This window comes from Oryza sativa, chromosome 1 (genome assembly GCF_034140825.1).
Source record: "Oryza sativa Japonica Group chromosome 1, ASM3414082v1".
NCBI classification, from domain to species: domain Eukaryota; kingdom Viridiplantae; phylum Streptophyta; class Magnoliopsida; order Poales; family Poaceae; genus Oryza; species Oryza sativa.
Window position 1 is genome coordinate 9,202,219 of NC_089035.1, and position 25,374 is coordinate 9,227,592.

The 25,374-nt window shown below is 41.0% G+C and overlaps 3 protein-coding genes and 1 long non-coding RNA gene across 7 annotated transcripts; 2 read left to right on the top strand and 2 right to left on the bottom strand.

Moving 5' to 3' along the window:
* Positions 1-2,812: 2,812 nt before the first annotated feature.
* LOC4324383 (serine/threonine-protein kinase-like protein At5g23170) lies at positions 2,813-5,089 on the top strand. Its single transcript, XM_015777515.3, has 2 exons — positions 2,813-4,330; positions 4,534-5,089. Exon 1 carries the CDS (start codon positions 2,992-2,994, stop codon positions 4,180-4,182), a length of 1,191 nt encoding a protein of 396 aa, XP_015633001.1. The 5' UTR covers positions 2,813-2,991; the 3' UTR covers positions 4,183-4,330; positions 4,534-5,089.
* Positions 5,090-6,270: 1,181 nt separating this feature from the next.
* On the bottom strand, positions 6,271-9,698 carry LOC4324384 (calmodulin). Its single transcript, NM_001428106.1, is given in 2 exon segments — positions 6,271-6,899; positions 9,526-9,698. Coding segments are annotated over 2 exon segments (450 nt in total). The 5' UTR covers positions 9,602-9,698; the 3' UTR covers positions 6,271-6,525.
* Positions 9,699-12,096: 2,398 nt separating this feature from the next.
* On the top strand, positions 12,097-15,291 carry LOC136354919 (uncharacterized). Its single transcript, XR_010738790.1, has 3 exons — positions 12,097-12,416; positions 13,441-13,497; positions 14,815-15,291. It is a non-coding gene; the product is annotated as an uncharacterized lncRNA (long non-coding RNA).
* Positions 15,096-22,502, bottom strand: LOC4324386 (probable peptide/nitrate transporter At3g43790). 4 transcript variants are annotated; one of them, XM_015770659.3, is made up of 17 exons: positions 22,155-22,502; positions 20,928-20,968; positions 20,232-20,292; positions 19,989-20,091; positions 19,771-19,873; positions 19,625-19,678; positions 19,458-19,520; positions 19,075-19,124; positions 18,924-18,999; positions 18,468-18,653; positions 18,235-18,322; positions 17,746-17,831; positions 17,548-17,655; positions 17,308-17,352; positions 17,088-17,176; positions 16,468-16,511; positions 15,096-15,303 (listed from the first exon to the last, which is right to left on the bottom strand). In XM_015770659.3, exons 1-17 carry the CDS (start codon positions 22,303-22,305, stop codon positions 15,191-15,193), a joined length of 1,461 nt encoding a protein of 486 aa, XP_015626145.1. In that variant the 5' UTR covers positions 22,306-22,502; the 3' UTR covers positions 15,096-15,190. The 4 variants fall into 4 exon arrangements, with proteins under 4 accessions (XP_015626145.1, XP_015626362.1, XP_015626205.1 ...); XM_015770876.3 differs by having other exon boundaries at positions 20,232-20,305; XM_015770719.3 differs by having other exon boundaries at positions 19,989-20,113; positions 22,155-22,445.
* Between the last annotated feature and the right edge of the window lie 2,872 nt (positions 22,503-25,374).

A 25,374-nucleotide genomic window follows, 5' to 3' on the forward strand; every position in this document is an offset into this window, starting at 1 on the left:
GGGGCCACTAAAATGGATAGTCTCATTCGTTAATGGTCAATATATATATTCTGCACGCGTGTTATTAGCTAGGGTTCATTAATTCTTGCTTGCTGGTGATGAAAATTAAAATCAATGGCAGGAGAGAAACTTTTGGCCGGTCGTCTTCAACGCGACTGCCGCCATGATCGAGATGTTCAACCGGTTTGATGATTTGACGACGAACAAATGAGAGCACCGACATGCATGGTGCATGACAGCATGAAAGCCAAGAACATAGATAGGGGGTATATATGCAGGAGCAAGAGACTAATTATGGCGACAAAACAATTCTCAAGCAAGTTTCTTTTATAATAGATTGAATCGATCTAGTCCTTCACTTTAATAGAAACTACAGCCATTTATTATAAAACTAGATGATGCTTCGCGCTTTGCTGCGGAATATATGTTAGATATTGGAGAAATGATGAAATGATTTAGAATGAAATATTATGAAAATGATTTGAGAATGATGATTTAGTATGTGTATACTTAGTTTCAGAATGAAATAAATTGTAATTATAATTACTATTTTCTCTGTTTCAGATTATAAGACATTGTCACTTTGGTCAAAGTCAAATTGTTTCAAGTTTGACTAAGTTTATAGGCAAATATATTAATATTTATAATACTAAATTAGTTTAATCAAATCAATAATTAAATATATTTTCATAATAAATTTGTCTTGGTTGAAAATGTTATTACTTTTTTCTACATACTTGGTTAAATTTGGTTAAATTTAAAGCAGTTTAACTTTAACCAAAATCAAAACGTCTTATAACCTAAAACAGAGGGAGTATATGTTTGCATTCGAGCTTTGTGTGCTTAATGGGTTGATGTAATATGCTTGCATGTAGGTTTTAGGAGTTCTAATAAATACTATGCTGGCATGTTGAGCTTTAGATATTTAGTGAGCATTAGCTTTATATAAAGAAGAGATTCTTAGCTTAAAACCAAAATATAATATTATCTAGCAAAAAATAAAGAGACGCCACGTTATATAAAAAAGGCACCAACAATAAGGTTGGATGTACAATTTATTTTCAAATAGTAATCCTATTGCTAAATCTTCATCCAAAATTGATGAAAATGTACATAATTGTTGTCTCCAACTGTCAGCATACAACATGAATGAAATCCTTATACTCTTTACATTTACATTTTTGTAGTTGGCCCAAAACTAAATCTAAAATGTTGCCTTGAATTCTCAAGCAAGTTTTAAATTTAATAACATGTCTTTGGAAACAAAAGAGCGATACATCGGCCTTGTTTCTCATATAAATTGACTTTTACTTCTTTTTTTAACCTTCACACACACATGCATGCTCTGAAACCAATTACAACACTGCTACCATATACCCGTAGCTTATGTTCAAGGGGCATGATTTCATCCACGAGGATCAAAATGCTTGTGGCCACGAATGTTACCCACATATTTTGTTGCAGTAACTTTCGATAGAACTCAACAAGGGTAGAGATTTGCCGTTGGTCTCTATCATTATCTCAAATAGGCAAATACCTTCACATTACAATCTTTGTAGCCCAAATTTATATGAGAATTGCTAAAGAAAACGACGATTTTCCCCCAATCCCCCTCCCAAAAAAAAAAAGAATTGTAACCATCAAATCGTATCGAGATTTGTGCATGAGGGATCTACGCATGTGAAGGGATTAATTGTAACTACATTATAGCTACAGTATAATTACGCTATAAATATACCGTAGTTATATTTAAACTTTTTAAAGAAATTTTGTGACAATTTATTAAGTCTCATTTTAAATTTCCACTATTGAAAACCCAGCATATCACAGCAACCACATTGTACACAACTCTGTTCGGGGCAACCCTCACTCCTTGGCACATAAAACGAAGCAACGTTTTAGTGCGTGATTAATTAAGTTTTAGCTATTTTTTTTAAAAAAAATAAATTAATATGATTTTTTAAGCATCTTTCGTATAGAAATTTTTTGCAAAAAACACACAATTTAGCAGTTTGAAAAGCGTGCGCGTAGAAAATGGGGAGGATGAGTTGGGAACTAGTACTACCGAACGAAAAAAAAAAAAGAACTAATCCTACCCCAGTCCGGCCAGGTGTTGGCGTCCAAGCAGGCAAGGACGACGGACGCGTCCACAGGAACGGATGAAACCCCAGCCCCAACCAGTCCACCACTCCACATTCCCCTCCTGACAAATCGACATTCTCTGTTGCCGATTTGTTCGCTTGCCGTGAGTATCTTGCATCTCTCTCTCTCTCTCTCTCTCTCTCTCTCTCTCTCTCTCCAACCACTCCAACGATCGATCCGAACCCCAATGCACCGTGTGTGTGCATATGCCGCCTTTTTCTCTGCTTAAGAGTATAAACAACAGTAATTATAATTATATAATACTAATAGAGATTGAGGAAGAAAGAAAGAGACAGCAGGTAAGCCATTTTTTGCTTCTGTTGATTTAACTTTGTTTTTCTACAGTACCTTTCTTTCTCCTTGAGAAGACAAATTTTCTTCTTTTAGGAGACCAAGCAAAAACATAATCATAATACTATATACTACTAGTACTACTACCTCTTTGTTTCTCTCTCTATATATACCTATCCAAATTTCTTTTTTTTTAAATTTTATCTGCCTACCTTTCTCTCTCTAGAATTTGGAGTTTCTTCTTTAACTCTCTCTCTCTAGCTAGAGTTTGGAGTTTCTTTTACCTTTCTCTCTCTGAAAATTGCAGCCACCAACTTTACCTTTGATGATCCATCCATGCATTTGCCTTTCTTCTTGGCCTCCTCCTTTTTTGCTCTTTATTCCTTTGCCTACTTGCTGCTGCTGCTGCTTTACATTGCTCTCCATTTCTCCTAAGCTCCAAGCTCTTCTCTCCTCCTTCCATTTCGCCATTGCACCACACCATTTGCATTGCACCAAGAGGAGATCGAGGTGTAGAGTAGAGCTTGCTCGCCGGCGGCGGCGGCGGCGGCGGCGGCCATGAGGGAGTTCTCGTTCGAGGAGGTGGAGGCGGCGACGGGGGGATTCGCAGCCAAGAACCTCGTCGGGAAGGGCAGCCATGGCAACGTCTACGTGGCCAGGCTTGTGTGCGGCGGCGATGGCGGTGGCGGGAGGGTGAGGAAGAAGAAGGTGGTGGTCGTCGCCGTCAAGAGGGCGTCGCACGCGCTGGGGGAGGCGAAGCTCGCGAACGAGATCGCCGTGCTCGCGGCGGCGGGGGAGGTGGCGGGGGTGGTCAACCTCGTCGGCGTGGCGGCGGGGAGGAGGGAGGGGGAGAGGATGCTCGTGATGGAGTACATGGCCGACGGGTCGCTGCACGACCTGCTGCACCGGCCGACGACGGCGAGGCAGCCGCCGCCGCCGTGGCCGCGGCGCGTGGAGATCGCGCTCGACGTGGCGGAGGCCGTGCGGGCGCTGCACGGCGGCGAGCCACGCGTGATCCACCGCGACGTCAAGTCGGCGAACATCCTGCTGGGGCGCGACGGCCGCGCCCGCCTCGCCGACTTCAGCCTCGCGGTCAAGGTCCCCGCCGCCCCCGGAGGAGGCGGCGCCACCGCGGCGGCGGCGGGGCCTGCGCCGGCGGGCACGATCGGGTACCTGGACCCGTGCTACACGGAGCCCAGCCGCCTCGGCCCGGAGAGCGACGTGTTCAGCTTCGGCGTCGTCCTCCTCGAGCTCGTCAGCGGCCGCAAGGTGATGGACGTGAGCGCCTCGCCGTCGTCCATCGTCGCCTGGGCCGTGCCGCTGGTCGCCGCCGGCATGGCGCGCGAGGTGTTCGACGGGAGGCTTCCCGCGCCGCGCCGCGCCAGGGAGGAGCGCGCGGTGGCGCGCGTGCTCGCCGTGGCCGCGCGCTGCGTGTCGGAGGCCGTGGAACGCCGGCCGGCGATGTCCGACGTGGTCGCCGAGCTCCACGCCGCCCTCGAGAGCGCCGGCTGGCCGCGCCGCCCCCGCCGCCGCGGCGACGCGCACGGCCTCGCCGGGACGCTGTACAGGCGCGTCGTGTCGTGGGCCGCGTCGCGCCTGCACGTGAGGAGGAGGAGGGTGCGGACGAGCAAGATCGAGTGCACGGAGCACTCCGGGTCAGAGGGGAGCGGTGCACAAGCACAACCCAACTACCCGGGTTCAAATCCTCGTCTATCAAATTCAAATAAAAACATTTTTGACATAAACTGATATTTTTCAAATCATGATTTGTTTCTTGTTACTGATTTTAGAGGCATGCCAATTGTAGAGAATGATCATATAACTCTTGAGGAAACGATCAGGATTTCTCGATCTGGACCGTTCAAAAAGTGACATTCCTCCGAAAAAGATTGATTCGGTGGGTTCACTGTTTTAGCTTAGCTAGTGTTTATTTATTTTTAGTTCCCTACATAACATGAATGCTATTGTCACAACAATTGTAAGATTAATCCGTGCCAATTTTGTTGTGTGCATATCTCTTCTTCCTCAAGCAAATATGGGTCGCTTTCGAGGGATGGGGTGTAAAAGGGGGAGAAAATACCTAATGTCTGAATTTTTCAGGTCTCATTGCCTCAGGATTTTGACTTCTAACTCATGGTGATCCATTCCATTGTCTTTGTAGTAAGTATCTATCTTCCACGTAAGTCTGAAAAATCCTAATGAAATTTAACAAAGTAGGGCTATATGATATGGTATCTTGTAGACTAGTAGAAGCCAACTAGGGCAGGTTAGATAGGAAGCCGAGTTGAGAGATTGTGGCACGGGTAGCTCATGGAATTCAGGTAAAATTAACGAAGGCTGGCACATGCAGCATGGGAGCTACAGTTGAACAGTAGTAGATGGGATTCTTTGCTTTAGCCATGAGATGACCATTATGCTGGAACCCTGGAGCTGAATTCATCATGCACACTGTGTAAAAGCTGCACAGGTTGATGCAGTTCTTGATCTGAATCTCTGTCCATCTTCTGATATAGAGTGGCACAAAGAGAGAGGGAAAGAAAAAGATGGAGATGTCTGAACTTAATCTAGCTAGGTGGATGTGCTGGCAGTGTCAAAGCTGTAAAAGTTTGATCAATTGTGTAATTTTTTTTTCTCTGAAAGGGTCATCATGAAATGATATGCTAATGGCCTAATGGGCATCTACTTTTGCTGCTAAGATGCTCTCTTCCTCTTGTTCCCTTTCCTTCTGCAGAGAGGGGAGGATAAATGCCCATTAGGCATAATCATTCAAAGGAATAATCGGTTGGAAAAAAATCCACTAGTCGAATTTGTATTTAGTGAAGGCTCAAAATTGACAAAAATGTGTACCCAAAATTGACAAAAATTTGTGCAAGAAAGCAATTGTACTCGCGGATTCTCAATAGACCGAGGGTCGATTTTTGTGTTTGTGTGTGTGAATAAACACTACATTATTACAAACTAAAAGAGAGAACTGTTTTTAGCGCGTAAGTGAATTAGAGAAAAATGGGTAATATAAATGTAGTATGAAGTATGAACCACTTACTGTAAACAAACTAATATAGTAACTTTTTTGGCTCTTTTGTTTTGTCAAAAAAGAAGTTTGGCACGGTGGAAGCCAGACCTTTGCGTGAATAATAATCTTACCTGATTTGAATAATAATCTGGCATTTATTTCCTCTGATTTGTTTAAGATTAAAGGAATCAGAAACGTTTGACCATTGAAAAGTTATCTGTTTTGTTGAAAAAGCAATAGGCTCAGAACCACACAGAAAGATCCAGTCGACAGGACAGAACTGCAATTTTTGACGAATTCCTCGTTGAATAATCCTCTTTTTTAGATTTCTCCCCCTCTTCTGGACAAACAAAAATCCATATAATCCAATTTTGAAAGATCAGAGAAAAATCTTTAACTGTCGTTTTCCCCCATATGTTCTCACAAAACTAGACATCCCAATAATAATGGATTTCTTAAGTTGCCTCTCCTTTTTGAATTTAATACAGATGATGGAGTTTTATATTTCAAAGGCTGCAACAGGTACATGATCGTACTAAATTGACAAGACAAATAAAATTGCTATCGATGAACCTTTCAAAAAGTAAAAGGCAAGAACGGGGGAAAAGAGAGGATAATAAAGGGCAAACTCACACTTTCGACCTGGTACTCAATCATAAGATCTGCAGTTAGCTTTTGAAACAAAAACAAATCTCTCCTCCCGTTGGAAACTCTGATTAATATCAGCAATAAAAAAAGTACGTAGATTATTGTTGTCGCAGAACATTGTGTAATCAGTAATCCTGCACATTGAGAAAAAGAAAGAAAAAAAAATCAACAGCATACGCAAACAAAGGGTTTCATAGTTCCTGAACTTCAGCACCATGCTCTACAAGAAGATTATGACAATTTGGAGGGTGAAAGCATCATTGTACCAAGATAACACAAATGTTGTACAACTGCAAACAAAATCCAAACGAAATTACCAAACATTCCTGAGAAGAAAACAAACAACAAACATGTTCATTCCCATAACCAAATGCTGTCAGTTTTCAAAGCTACACTGGTTACTACCACCAGGAGAGTAACTAGATGGCATCTCACTTGGCCATCATCACCTTCACGAATTCTTCGTAATTGATCTGACCATCACCATCGACATCAGCCTCACGGATCATCTCGTCCACCTCCTCGTCTGTAAGCTTCTCACCAAGGTTGGTCATGACATGACGGAGTTCAGCTGCCGAGATGAAGCCATTCTGGTCCTTGTCAAATACACGGAAGGCTTCCTTGAGCTCCTCCTCAGAATCAGTGTCCTTCATCTTGCGTGCCATCAGGTTGAGAAACTCAGGAAAGTCAATCGTTCCATTTCCATCAGCATCCACCTCGTTGATCATGTCCTGAAGCTCAGCCTCAGTGGGGTTCTGCCCTAATGAGCGCATCACAGTTCCAAGCTCCTTGGTGGTGATGCAGCCTGTCCAGAACGCAGCCATTACTCAGTTAGTTACATATTACATGTCATCAAGATAAAGATGGTGAAAGAAGACACAAATACAGTTCAAACAATTTACCTCTAGGGCACTTCAGTAAATAATAATTAATGAATGATTCAGTAAAAAAAATTATTAATGTCATGTAAAGATGTGAAAGAAGACACAAATACAGTTCAAACAATTTACCTCTAGGGCACTTATAATTAATGTACAGTTTAATGAGAAAGATAATAATGGTGTGTTTATCAAATCAAAGCAGTCCCCAACTCCGCATACAAGGTCCCTTTTTGTTAAAGTAGGTATATAACAGGCAAGTAATTACAAATATTGATTTCCTACAGAGCTTTCATAAAATTTAAACAAAATAATAATCCCATCATCTCTAGATTTTTTTTTTGAAGAGACCCATCATCTCTAGATTTGAACATTATTTTTGGCATGACATAAGTGGCGCTCAGCTGCTCATGTAATTGAACCAAGTTTTTATAAATAACATAAAAGTGTATCTAGTAAAACAAAGATGGATATGAAGCCGAACAATAAATAAGAATTTAGGGTTAGTAATCGTGAATTTAGGGTTTGTGAATTCTCATAGTAATCGTGCACATTGTCAAAAAAAAAAAGAAGGGAGTTATCGTGCTACATAACACTACATGAATCCTGGCATCTTGCCAGTGATGGGATAATATTTGGAACAAACATGCATCATGAAGTGACATTTGCACATCTGATTCTAGTACAATATGAGTTTGTCTTAAGGCCTAACTACCTGTACAACATAAGGATGTAGTGATGTACAGTCTTTATAGATTTGCCATGCAAGTGAACTAGAATATATTCATGAAATTAGCATAAGCTCCAATTGCGCAAAAGGCCAAAAACAAAGTAATGGCTGGGCCCACAATTGTTCTCACATTATCCCTTACTCTATGCCTTTATCTCAACGCATGGAAATATGGAATCAAAAAAAGAAAAACAAACACATGTGCAAGTTTAAACTAGGATTTACTCAAGAACATGAACATGTGTTAGCTTCTCTTCCCACAATAGGAACATGAGATAAACTAAAACACCCGTAATCAACCTTACCTACAGTGTGAAGAACTAGCCTGTTTAAAACAATATTAGAGACATACTGGCACAGTGGCACCCCTATAACTTACAGGACATCTGGAATCACTTTTAAAACCTATACATACTGATTATTAGATAAAATCACTGTGGATAACCGAACGTATGAGGTGTCATAACCACTAGGACCTTCGCGCTGCTTTGCATAGTCCCAACCTTTGCTGGGAAATATAAGAAACTGCAGCAAGCAACTAAGTTTTGTCTGACAGCTATAAGCTGTTTTTACTTCGTGCACAATGTCACCTTGGCTCCACTCGTTTAACAAATACTACTAAATAGTGAGATGATTAACTATTCCATACATCACATGCACTCTCTATGCTATCATAAAAATTCTTACTGGTGATACATATATAGCATGATAGGAGAAAATAAATACCAACTCCCATGTGACTTTCAGAAAAAAAAAAAGGACATTACAAGTCTGAAACCTGGTGTACCCATCTATCTTAATAATTCTGCAAAATAAAATTTAATCATTAATCATGCATTCATGCTACAGCATTACCCTTATGCCCATGGACATCCATTGAGAAGAAAAGGAAGCCCAAATAAAATCTAAAACGGTAGTAGAGTCCCTTTATGAACAGCACGCCAATGCATGCACTACCTAATGTGCTAGCTCAAAAACCCCGTATATGCTTTCTTCCTATAGACCTAACACCTGCAGCACTTTGCATCTTAGGCCCTGCCCAACACAGGTACATGGCGAGTGGTCTCACCATGCCACATCAGAGCCAGACTGCCAGCTCGACCAGAGCAGTGGTTGCACCTTCTGCTTGGCGGCAGGAGGCACGGGTGAAGCCACAGCTTGGATGCTGCCATAGCCATGCCTAGCAAGCAGTGACTAGCAGATAGCAACACACCATGGTCCAGTCAGCAGCCCCAGCAACCATGCAACAGGGATGAAATTCACCACGCCTCGCGCCTCGCGCCTCGCTACCATCAATCCGTGGGCACACTGTGCGTCTATGCCCATTATAGCCACAGCCGCACCAACTTACCGGGCGACTCGACGCCATTTCCAACAGAACTTGGGTATTTAAAACGCGAATTTCGCAATTCAACTCGATCACTCTGATTAACAAACTCTCATGGGATAACCAAACAGCCATTCCACAACCAGCCGATCTACTATCACCTGCGCTATCTCCACCCCTCCTCCTCGAGGCGTTGCTCAACCAGCAAACTCTGAGACCCCCGCCGCAACAATTTCCGGCAATAGCATCGGGCGAGATCTACATCTCCGAAACCCCCCGACACACTACCGCTCGGACCCCCCCCCCAACCCCCCCCCCCCCCCCCCCCCCGGCGACCGGATCCCCACCTTCTCGCGCACCCGCGAGGCCGCGAAACCGACTCCACTCCACCGCCATCGCATCAGCGCACACGCACGCGCTACCGGATCACGCAGAGCATAACAGAGTTCAAAAACAGAAGGTACAGAGAGAGAGGGAAGGAGGGAGCAGGAGATACCGTCGCCGTCCTTGTCGAAGAGGCTGAAGGCCTCCTTGAACTCGGCGATCTGGTCGTCGGTGAGCTGGTCCGCCATGGCCGACGCGGTGGCGAGGCGGCGAGGGGGATCTGGGGGGGGGGGGGGGGGGGGTTGGATCGATGGAGAGAGAGAGAGAGGCGGAGCGCGAGTGGAGGAGGAGCGAAAAAAGGGAAGAGAAGGGAAGCGGGGGAGGAAAATTTATGGAAAAAACGACCGCAAGGGTAAGACCGGACGACATTGAGAGCAAACTGCTATGCGTACTCTCTACCCCTGTTTTCATGTAAAAAAAACAGAACACGATATAAATGCATATGCTCGTAACGCGCACACTCATTCTATGAACGCGCAAATATATCCTACCCTATGAGTCTATGAACATCTCCAAAATACTAGGCATGCTTATCTTGAGATCAACGAAGTCACTGTAGACGTCTCGCTGTGTACATATATGTTGCCTACCACTAAAAAAATAATTAGCTATAAATACGAGCACAGGTGTAATATTGGGCTTAATCCGAATGGGTTGTTTTCATGACTATTTTTTTACATCTATAAGTAATTTTTGTTTTTTGATGATTACAAAATGGTTTGAATTTGTAATGGTTATTGCAGTAAAAAGAAAATTGAATACGGACGCCCTGCCCGATATTTTCTTCTTAAAATGAAATCCATGGATTTCATTAAAACCATCCTGTCTGAAAACATCCTCAGGGGTCACGAAGATGCTGCTACTTCCTTGGTTGTTAATATTTAATGTTTATTAGGATGAAATTCGATTAAGCTTTTAAAAATGACCATCAATTTTATATTTGAATAATAAGTTTATAAAATCTAACATGTACAGTAACTCCATTTTACACTCCAAACTATCACAAAAATCCAAATAACACCCTTCACTTTAAAATAGGTCTTTCTAAAAGTTTCAAGAGTTTTGCTAAATCTCGTTCAAAATATTACTACTTCCTCCGTTTCATAATATAAGACTTTCTAGCATTGCCCACATTCATTTAGATGTTAATGAATCTAGACATATGTACGTGTTTACATTCACTAACATCTAACATCTAGATGTATGTGGACAATGCTATAAAGTCTTACATTGTGAAACGGGGGGAGTAGTGAATATTTTGTAACCAGAGGAAGTGCAACGCTAGATACATTTAGCACTGTACAAGATGCACATAGCCCACAAAAGATCGCGCCAAGCAAAAGCCGTTACAGATTAAGGACCACCAAACAAATTGATGGATTACAGTGTTAAGGACAGTGTAAAAACTCTCACAGTCGATGGAATTTCAGAGCTGAATGGACAGTCATGGCACATGGCAGTTTGAGCCGTAGCGTCCAAATACAAGATACAGATACAAGACAAGCCTTCAGGCTAAGTTTGATGTGTACAACAGCACAAGATCATCGTACCAAATCGAAGTACTGATCTAAAAAAAAATCGAGGCATATTTTGCAGTACATCAGAATGGTTGTGTGGCAAACAGAAAAATATACACTTTACTACGGAGGTATAGGCAATAAAAATCACTAAAATTTCGAACTTTTTAAAACTTTTGCATCATGTTGGTGTTATTCGTTTCTCTATTGCAAATATATTGTTTAAATTAAATAATATAAGATAAGTAAGTTGAGATGGAAGTCAAATAATAAAATCCAGAATATGGCGAAATAAGAAAAACATAATACAAATAGAATATTAGTTATTGACATAGGGTGTAATAAATCAAATATGAGGTTATAGAAAAACAAAGGTTAGAAGCTATAAAGTTGAGAATAAAGGAATATAGGTCAAGGGTAATAATATTAATCCTTAATTCTTGGGTTCAATAAATCATGAAATTAGAAGTATATGATGTGGGTAGATCTATAATGGAAATAGGGGTAGTGGGCTAAACAAAAATTCCATAAAAATTGTCATTAGAAAACCCTAATTGTGATTTTTCTCGGGTTGCTACTGTTCATTGCGCGCCAGGTGTTCGATCTGTGCCTAACCCGTCTGAACGCTCGACGCCGCCCCCTCCAACCGCTGCCTTGCCGCGCGCCCGCTGTCCCGACCCGTGCGCCGCATTAGGCGTGCCCGTGCGCCGCACCGCGCCGCGCCACGTCGCGTGGGCCCGCAGCCGACCGAGCCGCCAAAAGCCCGCGCCAAAGCTGCGCCGCCACGGGTGCCCGCGTCATCCCATCCCCTCGCGCGTCGCCCTCGGGATGGAGTGATAACGGCCGCCACGACGACCCCGCGTCACCCTAGGGCATAGCCCTGCGCCCCTATCCAAGCCGTTATCTCTATCCGTCGTCGTCGCTCTTGTCGCCGTCGCGTCGCCATCTTGTCGCCCCCGGTTGAGACCGCTGGGTAATGCGGTGCCCCTTTGTCCAGCTAGCGATACCTCTCCTGCATACTACCGCGTAGGCAATCATGCCACGCCTGCACATTGAACCGAACCTGGGTGAGATCGAACCAAAGCCGAGTCATTGATTATCCTTATCCATTAAGAAATCGCCCTTCCTCTCGCTGTTATAAGCTCGCCTTTAGCTCGACTTTATCCAAGATCAACCCCTCATCTGTTTCTCTCTTCCCCAAAGCTCTTGCTCCATCTCAGAGGAAAGAAAACACGCCGCCGCCGGGTGTCGAACACCTGGTGGGCGGGGGCCGCGCCGCCGCCGCAGGGCCTCTCGGCCGGTGTGGGTGGCAGGGTGTGTTGAGGAGGTGCCCGCGTTGCTGTTGCTACTGTTGGAAGGAGCCAGGAGCCGCTACGCGAGGGAGGACGAGCGTCAAACACCTGCAAACGTCGCCGACCGTCGTCTGCCCCTGTTTCGGTTGCACCACGCCGCGCGCCGTCAAACTCCGCCGTTCCGCCACTTCGTCGTAAGCCCTCGCGCCTGTAGTATTGCCTGGACACCTAGAAGCCAGCGGCCCCCTCGATTTGGGGTGTGCGCCGCCGTAACCGTGCCGACTCCGGCCGCCACCGCGCCATGGCCGAGCTCATCATGGAGGGACCTCGTTCCAATACAACCTAGGCTAGATTTTTGCTTCTATATGCTCCATGTGGACCCTAGATGGTTGAATCGTCGTTGGTTACGCTCACATTGGTCCTCATTGTGCCGCCGCCGATTTTGGGATCTCGGCGCCGTCGACCGCCGTCGCGCCGCGCGCCGGACGATCGCCGCGCTTCGCCGCCGCCGGCGGCGGGTCTCTGGTGATGCGCCACCGCTCGCCCCACCGTGCGCCGAGCCGTTCCGGCTCGGGCCGTCGCATCATCACGCGCCGCTCCTCTGCTCCGTCGCGAGCGGAAGGAAGAAGACGACGGGGAGAAAGAAAAGAACGAGAGAGGGAGAGATTATGACATGTGGACCCCACTTCATTAGTGTACAGTAATCCTCAAACTAATGATATTATTGTGAACCTATGACATGTAGGCCCGGATGCTTAGAAATCTAATTAAATTGGTTTTTAAGTAAATGTCTCAATGACATGAGGGTCCCACCAAAGGTTAAAGGTCCGGCTTGACCTCACCAACAGGGGGCCGGACCCACCTGTCAATGACACAGCAGGATTTCCTTTAAAAAAAATAAAAAAACCAGAAATGAAATAGGAGGATGGCCCACATGTCAGCCACTGTGGGTGTTGGATAATGTTTCGGACAAAAAAATAAATCATTAGGAACAGTAGTTTTTCACAATTTTCCGAATTAATTCAAGTTTGAATCTTTAAACCCTCATAACTCACTCATTTTAACTCGGAATTGAATGAAACTTGAACCTAAATTCATCTAAAATCAAGGTCTATCTAATGATACCATTTTCTCAATATGCTTTGTACTGTTTGAATTTTGGTGAATTTATTTGAATCCTAATTGAATTCAAATCCGATCTTTCGCACGTAAATTTAGATTCCGAGGGAATTGTTGAGTCGATTGAGGAGCAGGGACAGCAAGACTACGATCAAGGCAAGTCATCACTAATCTTTGAGCATGTTGAAACTATTGCGAAAATTATGTTGATTTAAATAAAATTGCATGCTATATATACGAATATGAATGCCCCACTTGTTATATATGCCATGCCTTGATATTGATTATCTGTATGACCCTTGTAAACCCTGTTATCGTGTGTACTTAGTCAATATTGACAAATGCTTAGTCCTGCTAATTAGAATCATGCATTCTCATATTTATCAAGTGCTACATGCTTGGGCAACTACCTTAGGGAAGGTAGTTGAGATGCGGCATGTGGAGACATGAGCGCCACATTGCCATGACAAGGATGACATGAATTGTGAAAGGAGAAATAAAATTAAACACTGTTTTCGACTAGGGCGGCTGGGGTACTTGGGTGGTGTCCGGAAAAGGCTAGTGCCGTCCCTGGTCAGTTAAGGACTGAGCCATGAAGTTAAGCATGAAACGACCCTCATACAACCGTACTTCTCGCATGTGTATAGACCTAGCGGAGTACATAGCCGAGCGGAGGCAGTATCCCTGCATAGTGGTTATTCTTGATGTGTGTGGGGGCAGGGCCTACGGTGGGGCAGCCATTGATGGGACCGCGAGGGGCGAGTGCTTACAGTGGTGTCGCCATCGGTAGGACTACCATGTGTAAACTTAACTTAACTAAAACTTAATGCATGTGTGAGTCTTCCCTTCCCGGGAGCGCCAGAACTCCTCTCACTACTAGAAACTTATGATGCCTAGAGTGCATGAAGATGTAAATTCATGGAGCGAGTACTGCCAACGTGAGGTTATTGAAAGGCTTTGCCGTGGCAAGTCTCATTCGTTGGGACGTAGGCTCATGTGTTGGGCAAGTCGCGGAGTAGGGTAAAGTGTACATCCACTGCAGTGTGAGTAAACCAAATATATTCGAATAGCCGTGCTCACGGATAATGAGCACCGGGACATGTATTACACTTGGCTAGACTCTAAATTCTTAAATTGATTGGGATGGGATATGCATGATGATTTTGTACTGGCGGATCAACTTCTCGAGAGACGAGAAGGAGTAAACCCCAGAAAACCATTACGGCCAGTAACGGGAAGCCATCTTTGGGAAGACAATGGATAGTGAACATAACCGCTGCTGTGTAATAAATACTGGAATTAAAACTGGACTAGTCTATGCTAGATAATAGGCTTGTGAAAAGAATGGTTAAACTAGCTTTATGCAAATAAACCAATGGCCATACTTTGAATACCACTATCATATGCATTGTTGTTATGGTGACTTGCTGAGTACGGTTGGTACTCACTCTTGCTATTGCAAAATTTAATCAGTGGATGGCAATGAAGTCGAGGAGGATCCCTATGCTTATCTTCAGGAGGATGCGGAGGATAACGACGCTTCGTAGGTCTTATTTACGGTCGTTGCCTATGGCAATAGTGTCGCCGCTGCCTATATTCCGCTGCCTAATCTATTTCTGTTACATCATGTATTGTAGACCGTTTGGTCCTATGTTCTAAGACTGCCTGCGGGCCTATGATGTAATAATTCGCGCTAGACCATCTTTGTATGCGCACTTGATATTTCGGCAATGTAATCGTGAGTACCAGACTACTTGATCCAGGGAAATGGTACTATTAACACGAGTGATTCCTGTTATAAAAATGGGGGTCTACATCAGACCTCAGGTCCTGAGTAGAATGGTTAGTGCTAAGTAGTAATGGGATCGTGCTTCGTGCTTCTTCTAGCGTAAAACGGCCTGAAAGTGCTCACAAGACCGATGACTGTGAAGACGTTCAGCATGAAGAATACCAGGTGGTCGCCTGCAAAAACAGAGAGCAGGTGCCAACAGAATTAGAGCTTTACAACGAATCAATGGGATACAACAACGTTTCAATGCTTAGGAAATCCTCTTCGTAGTTGCATTTCAACAAGCCAACCCACCTGGCTTAATCTTTTCAAACGCATACATAAGCTTAGTTGAAATTAAGGGGGGTATCAGAAGAGATCCTAAGGTCGGGCTTAATAGTGAATAGTGATCCTGAAATCAGCATATTTCTGGATTTTTTTTCTGAGTAAATTTCATAAAACTATAGATACTTTGATTAAATTATTACAAAACTACAAATTTAAGTTAATGTATCACAAAACTACAGGTTTAAGGCTAAATATCGCAAACTACAAATTTAATAATAAAACTATCACAAAACTACAGATTTTAGAGTTTAAATCCTTAAGCACTAATGCTATGTTTGAGTTATGATGTTAAAGTTTTGTGATTAAATTTATCTTAATCCTGTAGTTTTGTGATAACTCTGTTACTAAATCTGTAGTTTTTCGATATTTCACCTTAAATATGTAGTTTTGTAATAATTTAGCCAAAGTACTTGTAGTTTTGTGAAATTTACTCTTTTTTTAGTCTACGATGTTGCCTATTTTAAATATCAAATGAACATCGCAAAAGACAGAGATGAGACATCTTACTCTAAATTTTTAACTAAGAACCTACTGTATTTACGATCTTACTTCAAAAATGAAGATATGAACTTCGCTGGTACCTAACATTAAGAGACTCTATCCCATTAGTTTTAGACAAACAATATCTAGTTATTCTTAAAACAGACACGCAAGCTTAAATTTCTCTAGTTTGATCATTCAATTCAGATATTCATGGCATTGAGAGGGGCAAAAATAATTAAAAGAACTAATGGTAGATAACTTATTCTTATATATGTACCACATTCATAGTTATTATCTGTTCTAAAGGTGTTGATATCTGGCGAGTTCATTGCCAACATTCAGAACTGCATTCTTTCTATTCTGGTATCATAACTTTCCAACTTATTGACATGATAAGGTGGCTCTCCCATATATTATTTTAAGAAAATTCTGATAAAGTGCTAATTGCATTGGTATTAACAGGGATAGGATATAGCAAAGTTGTATCTTCGTGTTAATTCACTAGTAATATACCATGCATGTAATACCTGGGAGAAATGAAGCTGTCTGACGCCTTTGAGCCCATGCAAATCTATAAGGGAAAAGAGTAATTAGCATTACGATGCGGTATTTCTCCTGAAAAAACATATATGTATAATAAAAAGCTGGTACCCACAGTTTGCAAAGTGTGAATCCTGGCTGTATATCTTGATGAATTAATACTACTAATAATATGTGGCAAAACAAAAATATTGGGAGTTGATCACAACAAACAAAAAACTAAAATTGTGTTTCATTGTCATTGTAATTAAACTGATTAACCAAAAGGAAATATAACTATCTAAGAAATTGTAAGGACACTGTTGTTTGTCCAAGAAAACTAGGGAAATTCCTTATTTCACACTGAAAATTTCACGTGGTTCAATGGTCCATTATTTGTTATTGACGTCCCACTAACATATAGGCTAGGACTTGGACCCACATGTCATTGAGACCATGACTAACAAATAAGGAATGGATAAAATTTCAGTGGCATATGAGGAATTTATCCTATATATTACATGTATGCTCTAAAACCATTTAAGGGAAAGTTGTACTTTTACTAAATTATTTTATCTTCCCTTTGTGATTGCAACAGGGAGCAAAAAGACAGATAATAAATACTTACATAGCTCCTGCAATTGCTGGAGCAATAGCTTTAAAGATGGACATCAGAGTTACAGCAACACCGTTGGCTGAAGCTCTAACGTCCTGAGCCTGTTATTTGTATTTCATGGTTAGAAAAACAAAATTAGAAACTATAAATTACCACGTATAATAACCGAAAAATAGAATATATTTTTTATATAACTACCCGGTACACATTATTTGGAACTTGAAGAACTTACCACAGCATCATTCATTAAGATGTTGAATACAGTGATGGTAGTAACCTGAAAAAATTTTAGAAGAGCATGAGTTGAATTTTGTCAAAACTAATATGGATGTGTCGAGAGGTGAAATATAAAAGAGTGATATACAATAAACAGGACCACACTTGAAGTAATTGTTTCAAAAAAATGAATAAACAACGAGTCGCTTGTCCAAACGAGTATCCATTCTAAACAACACAAGACGTTTGCACTCACTGCAAAAGCATTCTTCAGAAAAGATGCACAGTTAACTATCAATTGAAGAATGGACCCTGACAATCCGGCCATAAATGGATAGCTAGAAAGAAGTGGTATAGTCAATATCTGCAATTCAGAAGTATCATATGAGTTGAACCGTTACAGTAGAACTGAGCTGATCTAAATTCTGACCCAAAAAAAGAGAGATAGTCTTACTGCCACTATACGGACAAGCGTGATGGGCTCTACTGATTTTGCCACTGACGGGTAAACCAAAATTTGGAATACCAGGAGGAAGAGACCTGATAATAAGTTAAGTCAGTACTCAATATACCAGACATTGCATGGAATACGAATAATTGAGTTTTAAGCAAGTTCATACCATACTTCAGATTAAGATTTGGTTTTAGCAAGAATTAATACTTCAAATTGAGAAAGTGCAATTGATCACATCAAACTAGACCTAACAATAAGAAAAGATCTATATCCATATTATATATTTATTATGGTAATTTACAATTTTACATTATCATATGCATTAGCCATAGCATGTGGGGTCATGGGGCTAGTGCTTTCTTTAGATCCCTATCACATCCACATGTCCACGGTGTTCAAAATTTCAAATCTCGATGAACAATCTTATAAGTCTGCCTGTAAATTCAAAACTCCATATTAGTGGGAGGTTTCCTGTTGTGCTTACTGTACCTGAGAATGCAAGGACACTACCCACATCTTGGGAAGAAAAGCTTAATCCACCATACTTCCTGTCGCTGACAGCCCATAGAGAAAATACCTGCAATTTGTGTTTTCCCAAATGAAATCCAGTAATAACAGAAAAAGGAGGGGTGGTGCAAAAATCAAATATGACATTAAAAAAAAGATGCATGAAATTCTAAATAATAACAAAAGGCAACTCCAATGACACTGTAGAATATTACCTCAGCATAAGCCACATCCTGAAGAGAGAATATGCAGTATGCAATGATAGCAGACATCAGTGGCCAGTTTGTGAATAAATTTAGACATCCAGCACTATTTTCTTCAGCAGTTGGACCAGAAAGACCTTCTTCTACAGAAATTGAATCCTCTAAAACCATATCCTGAGTGTGCTTATGCAAAGTTTCCTGTAACATGACGTAAATGTCAAATTTTGTGCAGTGACATTAAGGTTTTTGTGCAAAGTTCTCAGGGTACACATCAATACTAATGTTGCAATTGCAACTGAGCAGCAGATTCTAAATGAATTTATGGATCATCATGAAGAACTATGATTCCAGTGTCAAAATGGGATTTCACCAGAGTTATCAATTATCAAATATTTAATGAAAGCAGTTATTATAATGATGTTTGCTAAAAGAAATGTTGTATCATAGGGATATAAGAAAAATGCTCACCGGGAGCCAGAAGGAAGCAAGTAGAGCAACAATGGCAAGGAGGGATATACATAAGCAGGGGAGAAAATACGGAAACCTAAAACATTGCACGTTAAAAATTAGTAGTGTAAGAAACAACCAATACAAGATGGATCTAGAAAGCAGATGCTACCTCCCAAATATAGACTTCTCAGAGAATATGCTTGGATATTTATCTGCAGGCTGGTATAACAGAAAGGCACAAGCAAAATAAGTAGAGTTGCATGCCAATAAAAGAAAAATGAAACTATCGCACTTTATCCTCGATGCAGCAATATAATCAACATGTGTGTTTTCATGTTCTTCACAAATTTTTGAGGCATGACGAGTATAATTATTAATGTATATGACAAGAGAACTCCAAACTTTAGATACACCGCATTAAAGTATTATAATTTGTGAAATTTGCGACTATGGTTAGCAAGAGTCATGATTGGAATACAAGGGCCAATAATCTTGACATAGTTACAAGTTAATTACATCATGATTTCTTCAAATATTAAAATAAAATATTACCTGTGCAAGATAACCACCAATAGCTGGTCCCACAATAAGGCCTATGCCACGTGAGGAAGAAACCTGACAGATTAGCCAGCAATATCAACCAGTGAACATTACATTGGGGGCCTAACAAAGTTGGGAGACAACGAAAATTTTGAAATAGTAATGGTCCAAGATCTTACAAGGGATAGTCCAAGGTGACCGTGTTCTTTTCGGCACACTTCTGTAGCATAGGCCTGGAACACAGAAATTAGAAAATAATGCTGCAAGAACATGGTCGAAGGTTTTAATAGACAAAAGTGAAGCATTCTCATGTGGACACAGGTACCTTAATTGGGCCAAGTATACCACACATCAGACCAAGCAAACCTCTTGAGGTTAATGCCATCCAATAACTTGAGCTGAGTCCAAAGAGTGTATTGAAAATAATTCTGCAATAGATTAGAAAATGTGCTCAAATTCTCTGTGCATTAACAAATTAGATCCAACGAAAAGCTTATAGATGAGAGTATTGGATTCTACGTTTCATTCAACGAAGATCCTTACATTGAAATAAGGGTAATTATAATAATCGGCTTCCTCCCGTACTTATCAGCCACGATGCCCCATATCACAGAGGAGAGTGCTCTTCCAAACATATATGAAGCGCCTTCACATATCACAAGTTCACCCTGTTAGATAAGGCTGCCTTGCTGAGGCTATCACTTTCATAATACATCCTTAGAAGCTACTTTTAAGTGCTTACTCAGATTGACGCAAAAGAGGAAATATGTTTCAGAGAAAACTCACCGACAAAACCAGCATAAAATCCAATATCTTCTTCTTGTTTAGCAATATGCAGGTCCCTTATCTGCAAACAGAAACTCCAATGTTGATAAAAGAGAATTAATTTAGAACACAGTTCAGCATTTGCAAAGCTGTTTTACGTTCAAAAGTTATGTTTCCGACAAATCTATACCAAATAAGGAAACAAAATGTCGATAGAATATCTAAGACGCATATTTAAGGAGAAATATTTAACCGATCATTGTAATAGAGGATGTCAGATTATGGCTCTTTTGGTACTACAACAATGAAGGTGATATGTGTCCAGGTTTATAGTATGGAAAAGGCTATACGTACTAACTTTTTCTTACTAACACTGATGTGTCATGCTATGAGTGCACCTAGAATTTTTGTAACTTCCATCTACTTAAATCAAACGGTTGAGATGATTGTTAGTAAAAGTTTAGTAAGAAAAATTTAGTACGTGTAGCATTGCTCTTATAGTATTTACTATTTGGTTCTTCCTTGGCTCAATATATGAAATAATTACAATGTGACAGTGCATATTAATTTTTATTTTTACCTTTTACATACTACAGATCCAGCACAGCTGTTAAGTCCAAATGTAAAATCGATAGTGACGCTAGTAACTCTTCTCTTCTCATGAAACAAAATGTCATCATATTGCACCTCTAAAAAAAAGCAAGTAAAATTGCTCACCATAAAATACAAGAAGGGAAACAGGGATTGTATCGGCAGGGCTGCAAAGAGCAACAGAGAAAGACAAATTAAGAAAGAAAGGGACAAATAATATCAGGTCCTGATAAACAATAAAGATATAGATCGCAAGATATAGGACACAGATGTGCAGTTAATCTTCTTTAAATCAGTTTCCTGGCCTAACAAGATGAGCAAATTAGGCAAATGGAGAAAACATTTTAGTAAGCCTCAGTGTTTGATTAGAGAAAACGAGAAGTACATTTCCTAAGTGTACGTGCAGGTACCATACGTGCACTATCCTTCTGTCAAAAGTCTTTCGAATTCGGGATGTGCGAATAGAAGTTCGCTTGGTCGATTTTGAATTTAGAGCGAGTAGAATAGCAACTGTAAGCATATGTGTAGGAGAGGGAAGAAGAGAGAGAAGGAAAACGGGCTACAGATTTGTAGCCAACTAGCACGGACTCAGTACGTTATGTGCGTATGAAGGTAGGGCTATACATTAATAGTGTAGTATATGCTATTGTATGAATGGACTATTAGATTGGCTATAGATGATTTGTAGCCAGTAGTTAGCTATACTATTAAACTTGCTCTTCAAAGTTTGCGGTTTTGCACCAATCCCCAGTGGGCAGTGGCATTTGACAGTGGAGATTCTGAGAATACCCGCGAGAGCACCGAGCAAATCTACTGCGTTGAGCATGATCGTGGCATGCCAAAGCTCGGGGCAACGAGATGCTCCTACAAACCCATACTAATTGAATCCCCATTACACCATGATATACACATGCATGTGTACTACTTGTACTACAAAGTACGAACCGAAACAATGATAACACTACGATAGTACTACTCCCTCCGTTTTATATTATAATTTATTTGACTTTTTTTCTTAATTAAAGCTTTTTTATAGAAAAAATTAGCAATATTTATGATATCAAAATTAGTTTTATTAAATTTAACATTAAATATATTTGATAATATATTTGTTTTGTATTGAAAATGTTAGTTCGACTTAGAAAAAGTTCAAAGTATTGAATTGGCGACAGCGATACCATCATCCACTAATTTCAAAACAAAGAAGAAGAAGAAGGAAAGAACGGCGTTATCCTCCACTAATTTCCAAAAAAAAAAGAAAAAAAAAGAAACAGACGGCGGAAAAGACGAAGCACTACTACAGGTCGATCAAGGTCAGGGAAGAGAGGCGGCGCGAGGCCGATGAACACTCACTGGAGGAGACGGTGACGAGCCAGATGAGGGAGAGCTCCGTGTAGGGGATCCCCTCCCTCTCCTCCTTCCTCCTGTCCACCCTGCATCCGGGGCACTCGGGGTGGTACCCCCACGCCCTCCTCAGCGGCTCGCCCGCCCCGCCGCCAACCATTGGTCTGGTCTCCCCTCAGTCAGCCGCTCCTCAACAACCCGCCGCCAGCTCTAGCTCTTCACCACCCCCCCCCCCTGGATCGAGGGAATCCTCGCCGCAGCGGGCGGAGTAATGTAAGGAGGACGCGATCGATGGAGAGTGGTCGTGGCGTCGTGGTCAAGTGCGGCTTAATTCGCATCCGCACCCTCATGCCCCGCGGCGCGAGCCGCGCGTTTTTTCCTTCTTCTTGTTGAGATGCTGCTAGCTGCCGTGTTCTCCTTTGCATCGTCTCGCGCAACGGAAAAGTCGGGAACGGTTCACGGTTGCCTAAATTTTTACTACTCCCTCCATATAAAAAAAAAAAGAAGCTACGACCGGATATAACATTTCCGAGTACACTACTTCATCCATTCTAAAATATAAGCCACAACCACTTTTAATCTAAAAACCAATAAATAATTAATATCTCATCGTTGTCATGAATCACCCCAATTAATACAATAAAAACCAATAAATAATTAATATCTCATCGTTGTCATGAATCACCCCAATTAATACAATACATGCAACCAATAGAATTAATGATCATGTGAGTATAGGATTTAAAATAATAATATTTAGGGGAGAGAATGTGCTAATTAATTACATGTATGCATGCACACCTTATATTATGAAACCACTTTAAAAAGTAGGTATGCCCTATATTTTGGAACGGAGGGAGTAAATCTAAACAGAGGTATGTCTAAATTCGTAGTGTTTTTTAGAACGGATGGAGTAAATCTAAACAGAGATATGTCCAGATTCGTAGTACTAAAATATGTTACTAGCTTAGTTTTTTATGGGACGGAGGGAGTACTGATGCACAGGATCGATCTTCTGTGAATGCATGCATAAACAGTACCGTACTGTAGCTACAGGGTCGGACTAATGTAGTGTACTGTTTTAGTATTGTACCAGGGTCTTGTTTGCATCCAGAGGGCTAATAGCATCATCAACAGATTATCTATAATTTTCTCCTAAAAATTTATTTTTGGGTTTCCTAAACTGAAAATAGGAAGTGAAAAAATTCCTCCCTCCAACAGATAGCCTAAATTCAATCCCCCAAACTTAAAAGTGGGCCCGTCTGTAAAACTACCAAGAGAAAATTCCGTTTTTTTCTTTCACGCGTAGAAATATCGCTATCTCCCACGCGCGGGAACAAAGGAGAGAGGCAGGATTGCGGATTGGGAGCGACTTTCGTGCCCGCATATAAATGGAGTGAGGAACCGGGGGAAGGGAACTCCAAAACTCGGGTAGGAGAGTAGGGGATCTGTTGGAGCTGATTTTTGGACTAAAATCGCTCAAAATTAGTTTTGGGAATCATATAGGTAGACCGTTGGTGATGCTCTAATAATTAGCTCTCCAAAATATTGCTATTTAGTAGTATTAAACGTAGATTACTGATAAAACTCATTCCATAACCTCTAGTCTAATTTGCTTGATGAATCTAATAAACCTAATTAATCTATGTTTCACTTCATTGATACTACAATAATCATCCGCTAATCGTGGATTAATACACCTTGCTACATTCACCTTGTGAATTAGCCCAAGGGTTCTGCAAATAGTTTTTACATAGACTTTATTAAATATTCCTAAATAACAAGATTTCGGAGGGCTAATTATTATCATGCGGATCTAAACAAGGCCTAGATTTACGGTAGCGCACGATCTGATCCTTCAATTATTGATTGAACGCAGTACCCCTGGTACGCAGTACTGTTTATTATCTGCATTAATACTTTCTGTCCTAAAATAGAACAACCTCAGCGGCAGATCCAAATTTTTTCTTGAGCCTGGACAAAGCTAACAACAAATAGAAGTACACATATATTTGTATAAATCCGTATATCACTTACCATAAACTCGAGTAAAATTAACAAACGGCATGTTCTAATTTAGGTTGAGGAAAAACAGTACACGAAATTATAGTGCTTGTACTATCATGCAAAGAAAAAAAATGATGGCACTAAGAGTTAGTATGTCACTTTGGTTTGCTAATTTTGGTTAAGCAGGGCAAGTGTAATAAGGAAATTATACCTACTATTAGCTGCTAATATCAGCTCTTTTTCATTGCTGGAAGGAAGAGGGAGTGGAGAGAGAAGCGGTCGACTAAAAGCAAGTTTAATAGTATAGCTAACTATTATCTCCAATTCATCTATAGCTAATATAATAGTTCATTCACATAATAGTTATCTATAAATATATACTACATCACTAATATATAGTCTCATCTTTTATACACATAATATATTAGAGTGTATACTACAGCTAGCTATAAATTTATACTTTGCTTCCCTTCTCTATCTTCTATTATCTTCTCCGCGTGAACTCGCAGCTGACTCGTAGCCTTGCTATCGTACTCGCTCTAAATTGATGACAGCTTCGGACGGGTGCCTGGACACAATGTACCTGCGATGGAAGCTGTGATTGGTTAAAAGATTTGGTGAGAGATAATTAAGGTGGGCCCACATCGAAAGAGCATAAGTGGTTGGTAGATAGCCTAGGAGAGAGAACCAAGGCTTGCCCACATTGAGAAAAAAATAATGACTAGGGCCGTGTTTAGATTTATTTTTTTTCTAAAAACATCACATCGAAATATGGACGAAAAAATCAATTGTACAGTTTGTATGTAAATTGCGGGATGAATTTTTTGAGCCTAATTACGTCATGATTTGACAATGTGATGCTACAGTAAACATTTGCTAATAACGGATTAATTAGGTGTAATAAATTCGTCTCGTAGTTTACAGGCGGAATCTATAATTTATTTTATTATTAGTTTACGTTTAATACTTTAAATATGTGTCAGTATACTTAAAAAAATTTGATCAAGTGCCTAAACACAACCGGATTAATTTTTATATCACCTTTAATGATATGAAAATAACATGTAAGTAGATGGCTGCTTACTCTCTTAGAGTTGCCCTTAAGCATGTTCGTTAATATTACTGTACGCTGCTGCTGCTACTGTCACCTACTCCTCTGACCACATGCATATGTGCATATTGTTAGATTTAATTGGGTAATTAATCCATTTAAATCAATTAA

Bases quoted from the DNA above. Each gene is read 5' to 3' on its own strand.
- LOC4324383 (XM_015777515.3), top strand. From the start codon at position 2,992: ATGAGGGAGTTCTCGTTCGAGGAGGTGGAGGCGGCGACGGGGGGATTC.
- LOC4324386 (XM_015770659.3), bottom strand. From the start codon at position 22,305: ATGGTTGGCGGCGGGGCGGGCGAGCCGCTGAGGAGGGCGTGGGGGTAC. The intron at 19,125-19,457 runs GTAATATTTTAT...CTGTTATACCAG, and splicing joins TTGGTGGTTATCTTGCACAG to CCTGCAGATAAATATCCAAG. The intron at 18,323-18,467 runs GTAATATTCTAC...CACAAATTGCAG, and splicing joins AGGATGTGGCTTATGCTGAG to GTATTTTCTCTATGGGCTGT.